The sequence below is a fragment of the Suncus etruscus genome, chromosome 18 (assembly GCF_024139225.1).
Source record: "Suncus etruscus isolate mSunEtr1 chromosome 18, mSunEtr1.pri.cur, whole genome shotgun sequence".
Classification (NCBI taxonomy): Eukaryota; Metazoa; Chordata; class Mammalia; order Eulipotyphla; family Soricidae; genus Suncus; species Suncus etruscus.
In genome coordinates this window covers 33,000,593-33,013,476 of record NC_064865.1, presented here as the reverse complement: position 1 = coordinate 33,013,476, position 12,884 = coordinate 33,000,593, and the positions used below count along the sequence as shown (strand labels likewise).

The 12,884-nt window shown below is 39.8% G+C and overlaps 2 protein-coding genes across 2 annotated transcripts in view; one reads left to right on the top strand and one right to left on the bottom strand.

Moving 5' to 3' along the window:
* The window catches only part of PRR3 (proline rich 3), a 641,937-nt gene that overhangs the window by 526,550 nt on the left and 102,503 nt on the right, over window positions 1–12,884 (bottom strand). The window lies entirely within an intron of this gene.
* LOC125996427 (tripartite motif-containing protein 10) lies at window positions 509–10,696 on the top strand. The gene is made up of 7 exons (XM_049765374.1): window positions 509–937; window positions 3,459–3,554; window positions 4,119–4,349; window positions 4,932–4,954; window positions 5,497–5,612; window positions 7,507–7,539; window positions 10,147–10,696. The coding sequence occupies exons 1-7, from the start codon at window positions 509–511 to the stop codon at window positions 10,662–10,664; spliced, it is 1,446 nt and encodes a 481-aa protein (XP_049621331.1). The 3' UTR covers window positions 10,665–10,696.

Genomic DNA, 12,884 nt, shown 5'->3' with positions numbered 1-12,884 from the left:
CATTACTGCACTATAACCAGTCTTCTTCTTGTTTTCCAAAAGAGGGGTCTCTTTAAACTGTGGATGGTTGAGGTATCCACCTCTTTTCTCCTCCTACAAGTGTTTCTTGTAGGATGAGAGGAAATGGTGAGTCCTAGATCACGGGTACCTGTTCAGAGAGAATAACTGAGGTCATCTCTGGAAAGCTGTGACCCCTTTGAACCTGCCTCTCCTCTGCTATTTCTCCATCTTTGCTTTTAGAGATATGTGCCTGTTTCTTTGGGAGGAGGACAGCAGAATCTTGGCCATCAAGATACAAGTAGGTATTGTGCACTTTCTTGAATGTGTGTGAATGTATATGTGTGTTTGTGAGAGAGACTATGAAGGTGTTCCTGTCTAATTTAATATGAATGAAGCTATATTTAATGTATTAATGGATGAGTGAGCCATATGTACTTACTTTCTTAACTTTTCCAACTCAGGCAAACAAAGAAGGTGGTTTTGAAGAAATCGGGGGCAGACCAGCACCATGGCCTCAGCTACCTCTCTGACCAGCCTGGCAGATGAAGTCAACTGCCCCATTTGCCAGGGCATCCTGAGGGAGCCTGTAACCATTGACTGTGGCCACAACTTCTGCCGAGGCTGCCTCACCCGCTTCCTGGAGATCCCTGGCCTGGACACCGATGAAACCCCTACTTGCCCTCTTTGCAAAGAGCCTTTCCGCCCAGGGAACTTTCGACCCAATTGGCAGCTGGCCAGTGTGGTAGAGAATATTGAACGCCTCCAGCTGGTGCCAACATCAGGCTCAGAGGAAGAGGACGTTTGTAAGGAGCATAAGGAGAAGATCTACTTCTTCTGTGAGAATGATGAAATGCAGCTGTGCGTAGTATGCCGGGAAGCCTGGGAGCACCGGGGCCACACTGTGCGCTTCCTGGAGGATGCAGCGAGACCCTATAGGGTAGGAAATGGGAACCTTGGGAATGGGTCATTGTAGGGTGGTGTGGGATTAAACAGGACTATGAGAACCAGAGTTGTAGATTATTTGGGTGCTTACAAACCAAATTATACCACCCTGCTTCTATTATCAATTAGTCAATATACCCAGACATAGAAGATCATGTGTTTGTGTTTTAAGCAAGTTCTATGTTGCTTAGTTATAACCAATATTCAGTAAAAGTTAAGTAAATATTTGTATGAACGAATGACCAAACCAAGATTGTGTATATCTTTGTCATGAATCAGTCAGGTATTTCTGGGGAGGTTTAATTTGCATTTGAGGGAATGACTATATGAACACATGGAATAATATATATAGATATGGTTTAATTAATTATTAATAATACTAATTTTCCATGTTTACCAGTGTGCATATAAGTGAAAGCACTTTTATATGTGCAAATGTTGCTTACATAGGTTTAGGCTGAACACATGTATGTGGTGTGTATTTTTTGTTTGTTTTTGGGTCATACCAAAAAAAAAAAAAACCAGTGCTCAGGGATTACTCCTGGCTCTGTGCTCAGAAATCACTCCTGGAAGGCTCAGGAGACCACGTGGGATGCCGGGAATTGAACCACTGTCTCCTGAGTTGGCCAAGTGCAAGGCAAATGCCCTAACGTTGTGCTATCTCTCCGCCCCTGTGGTGTGTATTTCATGTAGTTTTAATGAAATTATGTTGTGCTAGCTTTTGATGTTACATGTATTTCCAAATTAATTAGGTAAACATCTATCTATTCCTAACTATTCTAGACAATACAATTTTTTGAATAATTTATTTATTATTTTGAAATGATCAAGTTTCTTCTTTTTAATGTTTTTTATAAAGCTGTAACTTACAAACTTATGCATAAGTGAGTTTTAGGTGTACAGTATTTCAGTACCAATTCCACCACCAGTGTTAACCAACCAATGTTCCCAGATTCCCTCCCATAAACCCACCTGGCCTGCCACTTGACAGACCCCTTTGGCAGTTTGATTGTTAAAGTTTGTATCTAATGATTTCAGTTATGAATGACTTTGTAATTCTGTCCTTTCTTTCTTTCTTTCTTTCTTTCTTTCTTTCTTTCTTTCTTTCTTTCTTTCTTTCTTTCTTTCTTTCTTTCTTTCTTTCTTTCTTTCTTTCTTTCTTTCTTTCTTTCTTTCTTTCTCTTTCTTTCTTTCTTTCTTTCTTTCTTTCTTTCTTTCTTCTTTCTTTCTTTCTTTCTTTCTTTCTTTCTTTCTTTCTTTCTTTCTTTCTTTCTCTTTCTTTCTTTCTTTCTTTCTTTCTTTCTTTCTTTCTTTCTTTCTTTCTTTCTTTCTTTCTTTCTTTCTTTCTTTCTTTCTTTCTTTCTTTCTTTCTTTCTTTCTTTCTTTCTTTCTTTCTTTCTTTCTTTCTTTCTTTCTTTCTTTCTTTCTTTCTTTCTTTCTTTCTTTCTTTCTTTCTTTCTCTTTCTTTCTTTCTTTCTTTCTTTCTTTCTTTCTTTCTTTCTTTCTTTCTTTCTTTCTTTCTTTCTTTCTTTCTTTCTTTCTTTCTTTCTTTCTTTCTTTCTTTCTTTCTTTCTTTCTTTCTTTCTTTCTTTCTTTCTTTCTTTCTTTCTTTCTTTCTTTCTTTCTTTCTTTCTTTCTTTCTTTCTTTCTTTCTTTCTTTCTTTCTTTCTTTCTTTCTTTCTTTCTTTCTTTCTTTCTTTCTTTCTTTCTTTCTTTCTTTCTTTCTTTCTTTCTTTCTTTCTTTCTTTCTTCTCTGTCCTTTCTTAATACCACTAATGTACCTGAATCCCTTTGACCCTCATCCCTGTTATGCTTTTTTTTTTTTGGTTGTTTTTTTCTTGGGGAGGGGGGGACCATGCCTGGTGATGCTCAGGGATTACTCCTTGCTATGTGCTCAGAAATTGCTCCTGGTTTGGGAGACCACATGAGATGCTAAGGGATCCAACTGCGGTTTGTCCTGGGTCAGCCGCATGCAAGGCAAACACCCTACCACTGTGCCACCACTCCGGCCCTCCTGTTATGTTTTGTTTCTTCCCTCCACTCTATGTCTTTCCTTCTCCTCTTTACACTCTGGGGTTTTGATTTTTTTCTTCCTACTGAGAATTATATGCTATAAATAAATTCCACTTCTAAGAAATAATTCTTCTCTTAAGGTCACTACAGAAGTCAAATAATTTCAAATAATTTATTTCAAGGATTGGACAATACTAAATATCACTTTTCAAAAGCAAAATAAATTAAGGTATTTAATTAATCATAAAAATGGAAGAAAAGCTCAGGTGGGAAGATTGAATCATGGTCTGAGATTGCACTGAACAAAAGAAGGAAACTCTGAGCAAAATTCTTTGAGGAAGCAAGAGGAAAAAAAGACTCAAAAACAGTGGGTTATCAAGGACTGGATAGTCATTTTCTCATAGGCCATCCCATTCCTGAAGACAACTGAGATGATAGGTTGGATGTGATGATGCCCCTTAACAAATTGTTTTCATCTTAAATATTTTAGCTCTTTCTCCCAGGAACAAATTCAGAAGTGTCTTGAGAGTCTAAGAAGAGAGAGAGAAGAAATTCAAAGAATCCAGTCAAGAGAAAATCAAAGGATACAAGTTCTTCTGGTAGGTTATTATCATTTCCTGGCCTAGTGTCTAAAAATCTGAAATAAAGATGCCATTGTATATGAGGCCCTGCAGTTATTCTAAATTTGAGGCCCAATTCTGACATCAACTCCATGATCTCTGTCAATTCTCTGTCCTTAATTTACTCATCTGTGAATAGAAGATTAAGAAATCTTCACTACCTCACAAAATTGTTGTAACAATTGAATGAGACATATTTAGAATGCACTTTATACAGAGTATATGCTTCAAGGAAGACAGGAAGTATCATCTAACTCCCTTTTATCTATAGTTTTATAGAAGACCCAGAAAGAGTGCCAGAGCAATATGACTAGTACAACTACCAGAAATATCATGGCAGGTGAAAAGTAAATCAGACAAGAGCTGTCAGTGTGTCTGAGAAGCAGAGTGATAGACATGGCTAGCAGGGGACTTTAATTTTATCACCAAATCTTGGAGGATATGTTCTGGGGGAGATTCATCAAAGAAAAGGAAGAAAAAGAAAGTGGTGAGACCAAGAAAGTGAAGAATAATTCCACCTGTTTTCTCTTTTCTTCCCCTCAGACTCAGGTGGCTACCAAGAGACAAAAAGTGATTTCTGAGTTTACACATCTGAGCCAGTTCCTGGAGGAACAGCAAGGTGTCCTCTTAGCTCAACTGGAGATATTGGATGAGGACCTTTTAAAGCAACGAGATGAATTTGATGTCTTGGCTACTGGAGAGATCTGCCGATTTAGTTCTCTGATCACAGAACTGGAAGAGAAGAGTGAGAGAACAGCAAGGGAGCTGCTGACGGTAAGATCTGAACATCCATCTGCCACACCCACTGCTGGCTCACCTCTGACTTATTGCAACCCCACTTTGCTTAAGTCATTTCTCCATTTCTCACATTCCTGCATTCCCAGTGGAAGAGGGGTCATGAGACCAGAAGTTCTAGATTCCAGTTCTTGTTTCCCTGGGACTTTCTGTTCTCTTTACTCTGGTTTCTGTATCCATTACCATAAAAGAGGGAAGATACTTTTATTGCCTACTCCACGGATTTTGTAAAAATCTAAAAAAAAAAAAGCATTATATACTATGCAAACAAATTTCAGGTGTATTTTCAAGGCAAATTTATCTTTGCTGCAATCAACCAATCAAAAAGTAAAAACCTGAGACCTTGACTGGCACTTGTTTTTGACTCTGACTGTACTGAGGTAAATAAGGCTTTGAGCTTTATGATCTTAGAAGTCTGGTGAACATTAAAATGCTTTGACTCTTATGCATCTGGCACTCTTTTTTCTATCCAGAGTAAGAAATGTAATAGTTGGGGATTTTAGGTATAAGAACAATGGGAGGGGACATTGGAAACTGAAATCTTTCTCTCTCTTTTTCTAGGATATCAGAAGTACTCTCATAAGGTAATCATTTTTTTCTCTTCTTTTATCCCATATGTGTGCAAATACATAAACTATGCCTGGTTGTTGCCATACATACAAACAACATTCTCAGTTTTGGATTAAAATTCACAATATAGCAATATGTTGTGATATATAGCACAGGTAGGACATTTGCTCTGCAATATATTGCAATATAGCACAGGTAGGACATTTGCTCTGCACTGGCAAACTCAGGTTTGATCTCAGGCTTAATCCCCAGCATCCCATGTGGTTTCCTGAACCTGCCAAGAGTGATTTCTGAGCGCAGAGCCTCGAGTAACCCCTAAGTGCTACTGAGTATGGCCCAAAAACCAAAAATAAAAATCACAGGTAAAGTTTCATCTGCTTAAATATCAGCCCTAGATACACATCCCTGCATATTATTGCTCAAGAAGGGCAGTTAGGTCCATCCTAAATGAATGATGTCTGCTTCTGAGAACTGCTATCTCCAGAACCAATTCAGGAAGACTGCCATAAATATCTGGAGACATCACTAAGGAGGATAATTCCCCATGTGTCCCTAGATGTGAAACCAGAAAGTGCCGGAAGCCAGAGGCTGTTTCCACTGAGCTGGGTCAGAGGATTCGGGACTTCCCTCATCAGGCTCTCCCGCTGCAGAGAGAGATGAAGGTGTTTTTGGGTAAGAACACCCCTGTCCTCTTTAGACACAGGTGACCTTGAAACTTAAATTTAGGAATAACCATCATGTCCCACTCCCCAAAATTCGTGTGACTTTTGGCAGGGTTAAACCTTTTCTGAGCTTGTTTTCCTTATTTGTATACTTTTTAGTAGCCCTAATTATCAGGATAATGTGACAATGAAGAGAGATAAGGTGAAAACCTTGGGAAAAAGAACCTTAGATAAAAAGTAATTAAACCAGTTGGCATTAAAGATAGTGATGATTAGGGAATGGAGAGATAGCACAGCAGTAGTGCATTTGTCTTGCATGCAGCCAACTCAGAATGGATGGTGGTTCAAATTACAGCATCCCATGTGGTCCCTCGTGCCTGCCAGGAATGATTTCTGAGTGCAGAGCCAGAAGTAACTTCTGAGCACCACGGAGTGTGATCCCAAAACCAAAACAAGCAAACAAACAAACAAACAAAAAACCGATAGTGATTAGTAAAAACCTATAACTAAAGAGTTCCACAGAGGTAATTGTAACACATGATGTATTTGATGATGAGCAATAGTCATTAAGAATCAGCAACAGGCATCAAAGTGATAAACAGCAGATAGGATATTTGCCTTGCACTTGGCTGAACCTGGCTTCGTATTTAGTCCCACAAGCCATCAGGGGAGATGTCTGAGTGAAGAGCCAGGAGTAACCCCTGAGTAACTCCAGGTAAGGCAAAAAACAAACAAACAAACAAACAAACAAACAAAATAACCAGAAATACTACTTTTCTTTGCCACACTGACTTCTCTCTAACTCCTCTCTTCTCCCATATACCCACCATTTGTATACTTATCAGAGGTAGACTGTCGCTATTGGAACTGTGTACCCCTTTCCTAGCACAAATAGTGGTGATAATAGAGGGTGTGAAGGGTTTGAAATGAGACTAGAAATGTGGCTCTCTGCTTACATTTCTCCCCATGACATCATTAATGATGGCCCATACTTCTAAATGACACACCCACAAAATATGTCATCCACTTCCCCTATGTACTCTGTTTCTTGGAAGTGAAAGAATTTGCTCTAATATTAATCTGACCTTTAATTATCCCAAAATTATTTTCAAGTAGAATTAAAATAAATTAACGCACTTATTCATTCATTAAGTCAATGTTTCTTAAGTACTTATTGTGTGCTAAGCAATTATCACATAACGATAAGTGAAGCAGGCCAAAGTTGTCCCTGCCTGCTCAAAGCTAAGGACCTCAACTGGGTCTCCAAAGGAGGTTCACTGTCAGTAGCATCAGCACCTCTGAGGACTGATAGAAATGTGGTATTTTAGCTCCACCCTAGTCCACCTAAATTAGAAACTTGAGTATATGCTCTAAAGTAAATTAATGCAAACCTAAGTTTATAACCACCATTCTAGAGAGTTCCAATTCTATTTTTTGAGTCTAGGTTTCCTCATCCTGTTCTATAGTTTTGTGAATTTAAAAAAATCTCTGTTTTTGTGGGGGCATATCAGGCTGTGTTCAGGTCTTACTCATGACTCTGTGTTCAGAGATAATTCTTTTTTTTTTTTTTTTTTTTTTTTTGGTTTTTGGGCCACACCCGGTGACGCTCAGGGGTTACTCCTGGCTATGCGCTCAGAAGTCGCTCCTGGCTTGGGGGACCATATGGGACGCCGGGGGATCGAACCGCGGTCCGTCCTAGGCTAGCGCAAGTAAGGCAGGCACCTTACCTCCAGCGCCACCGCCCGGCCCCCAGAGATAATTCTTGATGGTACTTGGAGGAACATATGTTAGTTATGCCAGGATCTAACTTGTGTCAGCCCCATACTAGGCAAGCACTTATTAGTATACTATTTTTCTGGTCCCCAAACTAATAACATTTTTAATTTTTTATTTTCTCTTTACAGAAAAACTCAGCTTTGAATTGGATTATGAACCAGGTAAGTAGCCTATGTCAGAACACAATGGAATTTTCTTTGAAGCACCATGTTTTGCATCACTGTTAAATAAGGTTTCATGCACACAATGTTCCAAGAACAACTCCCCACCAAGTGTTTGCTTCCCTCCACCATTATTTCAGGGTACTCAGACTCCATTCTTGGTAAAATCAATTTTATAGGCCAGTTCTGTTGTCTTTGACAATTAGTTATCCAATACAATGCATTTTTATATTCATTATATGTGACAGATCATTCTATACCTATTAATCTCCTTCTAATTGACTTCACTAAACATAATACCCTCCAGTAACATTCATGTAGTGGCAACTTTAATAGTTTGGTTTTCATTATAGCTGAGTACTGTTCCACTGTATGTATATATGCCATAATGTTTTCATTGATTCATTTGTTCTTTAATACTTGGCTATTGTGAGCTGTGCTGCAATGAACATAGAAGCACAATTGTCTGTTCAAAATAGTATTTGGATTTCTTGGGGTTGTTGCTAAGAAATGGAATAGCTAGTCATATGAAAATTCAAATTTTAGTTTTTTGAAGTTGTCCATATTATTTTAACCAGATAACAGGGAATTCAAAATATTTTAAAAGACATGACCTTTATGATACTTGCAGAACCATGATTAAAGTATAGATACACACATGCCACATACCATCATGGCGATCATGTTCTTTAGGGCTTGTGATAAGAGTATATAAAGAATAAATAAGAATGGGCAATGTCGGAGAGATAGCACAGCGGCGTTTGCCTTGCAAGCAGCCGATCCAGGACTAAAGGTGGTTGGTTCGAATCCCGGTATCCCATATGGTCCCCCGTGCCTGCCAGGAGCTATTTCTGAGCAGACAGCCAGGAGTAACCCCTGAGCACCGCCGGATGTGGCCCAAAAACCAAAAAAAAAAAAAAAAAAAAAAAAAAAAAAAAGAATGGGCAATGTATGTCAATAAACATTATTGAGAAGAGGATAATTTTGGTCTGGATTTAGAATTTCATTCTTAGAGCTTTTGGTAACCCTTAATCCCTCTCAGGTCATGTCCTAAATAAGAGGTAGAGCAAGGCAGAATGAAGAGAATTGACCTCCATTCAAAAGTCACTATTCTTAATTAGCCAAAGATCTAACAAGCTAAAGAGTTTTTCAAAGGGTTTACAACTCAAGGACATTCTAAATTTATGAATTTGTCTCTTTTTATGGATACTTAAACGTAGTAATTTACAAGATCTAAAAAAATTGTTGTTAAAAAGTGGTTCTCCTTAGGCTAAGGAGAACTGATCCGTGGTAGGAAACTTATCATAAAAAGCAGGGGAGCACAGTTAAGCAGGAAGGGATCATTATGAGAATGATTGTTGCAAATCATTATTCTGAACAGGAACTGGGTGCTGAAAGGAGGTAAAGTAATATGTATGACACCTCTTCACTAACAATATTGCAACCCAATGTGTTTAGAAAAAAAGAAGTGAAGAGTAGAATGAGTGAGAGTGAGTGAGCAAGTGAGAGAGAGAGGGGGGGGGAGAGGCAGAGAGAAGTGTCTGCCATGAGACTGACAAGAGGACGGGTGTGGGGAGGGAGGGAAGCAAACTGAGGACTTTGGTGGCTGGAAATAAACATTAGTAAAGGTGAATTGTGCTGTACATTGTATGACCGAAACTCAACATAAACAACTTTGTAGCTGTGATTTCACTATGATTCAAGTAAAAATTATAAAAATTTTAAAAAGAACATTGTATTCATGAAGCCCTATGATTAACAGTAATTTTGCATAAATTTGTTCAGTGATTCCCTGAGACTGACAGTTTTAGTGTTAACAAAGCAGCATGAGCAACCTGTGGGTAAGCCAGGGACGCTTCTGGAAACAAAGACTATAAATGAGTCATAGATGCCCATAGAGAAGTCATGAAGTTTGTACTGAAGGAAGAATGTCTCCACCCTCTGATAAAAGATACAGACAGGAATGGAAGGACATGATGCACCTATGGCAGGAGAAGAACAGAGGAGGCACACACACGCAAGATCACGTACACACACACAGACACACACACATACACACACACACACACACCCCACACACTCTAACACACTAAGAGGTATCAAGCTCACAGGGAATGAGTTTTACAAGAGATCAGAGAATGGGACATAAATATCCCAGCTAATATTGCCTCTAAAACCAGCTTGAATTACCAGTAATATTTAAAAAGGAGGAGATATTGTTGAACAGTGTTCAGGAGGTCCAGTTGGTTCGTGGCACAGCTGTGAAGGCCTTAAGGGTCAATACTCAGACCCCATGACTCAGTTCTTAGACTTTAGGGTGCTGGAGGCCACAAAGACCACACACAGCAGTTCCATGGGCCCATGCAGTGTCAAAAATCAACTTTAGTACATTATATTGAAGACACCCTTCAAGCAATCTCCCCAGTCTATTACCTGAAATCTGTCTCAGGTGGATGAACTTTGATTACATTTCTAGCAAACTTCCAGGCTGGTAGGTCTATATACCCCCGTTCATGTAAGTAATGACAGCACTAATAGATTGGTGCCAAGGAGAGTTCTTGGGTCTTTTCTGTGTTCTGACATCTGTGTCCCTTTGTTTTCCTATAGCTCACATCTCTCTAGACCCGCAAACTTCCCACCCTAAGCTTCTCTTGTCTGAAGATAACCAGCAGGCTAGGTTCTCCTACAAATGGCAAAACTCACCTGACAACTTTCATCGTTTTGACCGGGCCACCTGTGTCCTGGCCCAGGGCGGCTTCACAGAGGGAAGACATACTTGGGTGGTGAGTGTAGACCTGGCCCATGGGGGCAGCTGCACTATAGGTGTGGTAAACGAGGATGTGCAGAGGAAGGGGGAGCTACGACTAAGGCCTGAAGAGGGAGTATGGGCAGTGAGGCTGGCTTGGGGTTTTGTTTCTGCTCTGGGGTCCTTCCCCACAAGACTGACCCTAGAAGAGCAGCCCCGGCAAGTGAGAGTGTCTCTTGACTATGAGGTGGGTTGGGTGACCTTTATCAATGCTGTAACCCAAGAGCCAATCTATACCTTCACTGTCTCCTTTACTCAAAAAGTCTTTCCCTTCTTTGGGCTTTGGGGCCGAGGATCCAGTTTCTCTCTGAATTCCTGAGATGGCTTTCAAGAATTGTAAAAGAGGATTGTATAAACTTTACCCATGCACAGTGTTGTTTATGTAAATATTTTAGGGGATTATTATGTTACTGACGCTACCCCTGATCGGTGATTGTGCCCTTCCCTAGGGTGTGACCTGGCATTCTGCCCCCACCGTAGGGTGGTACCTGATTCTGCTTCCACCACTGGGTGGTATCTGATCCCACCATTGGGTGGTACCTGATTCTGGGGGATAAAAACAAGGGTCTGTGGAAGGCGAGAGGCTTTTGGCTGGAACTTATGCTGAGTCTTTGGACTTCAGTCTTGTCCACCGAATAAAGCTAATATTTCCACAAGCCTGACTGTCTACGAGCGTTTACCCGCCGTTTCACCTCAGAACCATCGGCTGGACAGGGTGGCAGACGCGTACACCGAGCTGGAGGTGAAAGACCTCATCTTCCATCCCTCCATCAGTCAACCTCTTCAGGGGCTGACTTGCAACAGCACAGCTTGGAAGATTCGGAACAGAAATGCCTAATTTAAATATTATGAGAGTCCAATTTTGGCAGGGGAAAAAAAAAGTCAGATGGCCTTCAATGTGCTAATCAAGTCCTTTCCTGGACATTCAGTGGGATAGTAATGGTATCAGAGGATTTGAATACGCTCCTCACTGTGGTCCCCGTGATACCCATAAGTAATTTTCTGAAGAATATTCTGAAGTTATCTTAAGTAATTATCTGAAAAAGACCCAGATTCTAGATCTAGCTTTGCAATTAACCAAGATTTTTTTTATCTTAAAGTAATAACACATCTCCCTTCATTTTGACTATGTTTCAAAACTTTAGCCTTATTTTTTCATATACTAAATATTTATTGAGTGTTAACTATGAACTAATCAGTGTGGTAAAGTCTAATGATATAAAAAGAACATTTAAAGAATCTTGTCCTGTATCTGAAAAAAGTTTCTAGAAAGAGATAGACATGAGAAGGAAATAATGTCACAATATAATGTTTCTGTTTTAGGGGTATGATCTGGGTTTCTAAGAAAAGAATAGTTCAGCTTTAGTAGATTGATGATCATTTTCTGGAAATAAAGGAGTCGACAAGATGAATTTTTTGAATGAGAAAAGAAAAAGCATTAAAAAAAAAAGGATGGCAGAGAACTGTTTGGTTGATCTGTGACCCATGGAACACTGACTCATGCCTAAGAGGAGATGTGCTGTTCCCCCAACACCATTCATTCCTGTTTCTAGTGGTGTCACTCATGACTCAGATGAAGATATACGGTTTTGGTGGGAGGGTCTGGGGGGGACCAGATCATAAACCACAACTCAACTCATCATACTTAACCCTTAAAGAAAATCTTTCTGATCTAAGCACCAGCTGATGTTGAGAAATTATGTGGTAGAAAGAGATAATTAGAAGATTCATATTGTGAAGATATAACTTTACCATATAATCTGCTGTTTTGTTGCCAATAATACATTTTTAAACTTTTATTTAAAAAAGGAAATAACTCAGCTGTGAGAGCAGTTATAACACCATCTGTATCCTTGTGCACAATAAAAGCAATCAGGTTGTCAGAGTCCAGTGGGCCCTTGACCTGCTGGAGGCCAACCAGACAAGACTCTGACAAAATGTTTTTTTAAACCTAATTTAATAAATAGGGAGGGTATAGAGGCCAGGGCTTTTATGTCAAACCCCTAAGCCAAGTGAGGGGGAAAGAAGGAGAGAGAGCTGGGTTTGGGAACAGGGTAAAATCAGATTGAGAACAAAGTGCAAGGAACAGGCAAACAAGGTAAAAGGATAAAGCCTCCAGGAAAATAGCCAAGTCCCATAGAAATCATAGAGGAAGCTGCAGCCAAGAGTAGAATTTGTTCCCAGTCCACAGCTCCACCAACTGTCACCTCACAATTCCCACTTTACAACTCCCATCACAAGCCTCTCTCAGGGTGGGATTTTATATGCCAGCCAAACTACCAGTCAAAAACAGTTGATTAAGGTCTTTCTTAAAGGGGCAGACCTCCTTTAATGCCTGCTGCTGGGGTGTTATAAGGTTGTAAGATAAGACTAGGTAGAGACAGGGGTTCGATTGGATCAACTTTGGCCCAAAGAGCTGAGACTATTCTAGAATTGGACAACAGGGCTGAACATCTGAGGGGCTGGGCAGAAGAATGGAGCAAATCAGAAATTTGAAGATGCAAATATTAAGTGTATAGCACTCAGGAAGCCATGCGAG

Bases quoted from the DNA above. Each gene is read 5' to 3' on its own strand.
- LOC125996427 (XM_049765374.1), top strand. From the start codon at position 509: ATGGCCTCAGCTACCTCTCTGACCAGCCTGGCAGATGAAGTCAACTGC. The intron at 3,555-4,118 runs GTAGGTTATTAT...TCTTCCCCTCAG, and splicing joins AAAGGATACAAGTTCTTCTG to ACTCAGGTGGCTACCAAGAG. The intron at 4,955-5,496 runs GTAATCATTTTT...ATGTGTCCCTAG, and splicing joins ATCAGAAGTACTCTCATAAG to ATGTGAAACCAGAAAGTGCC.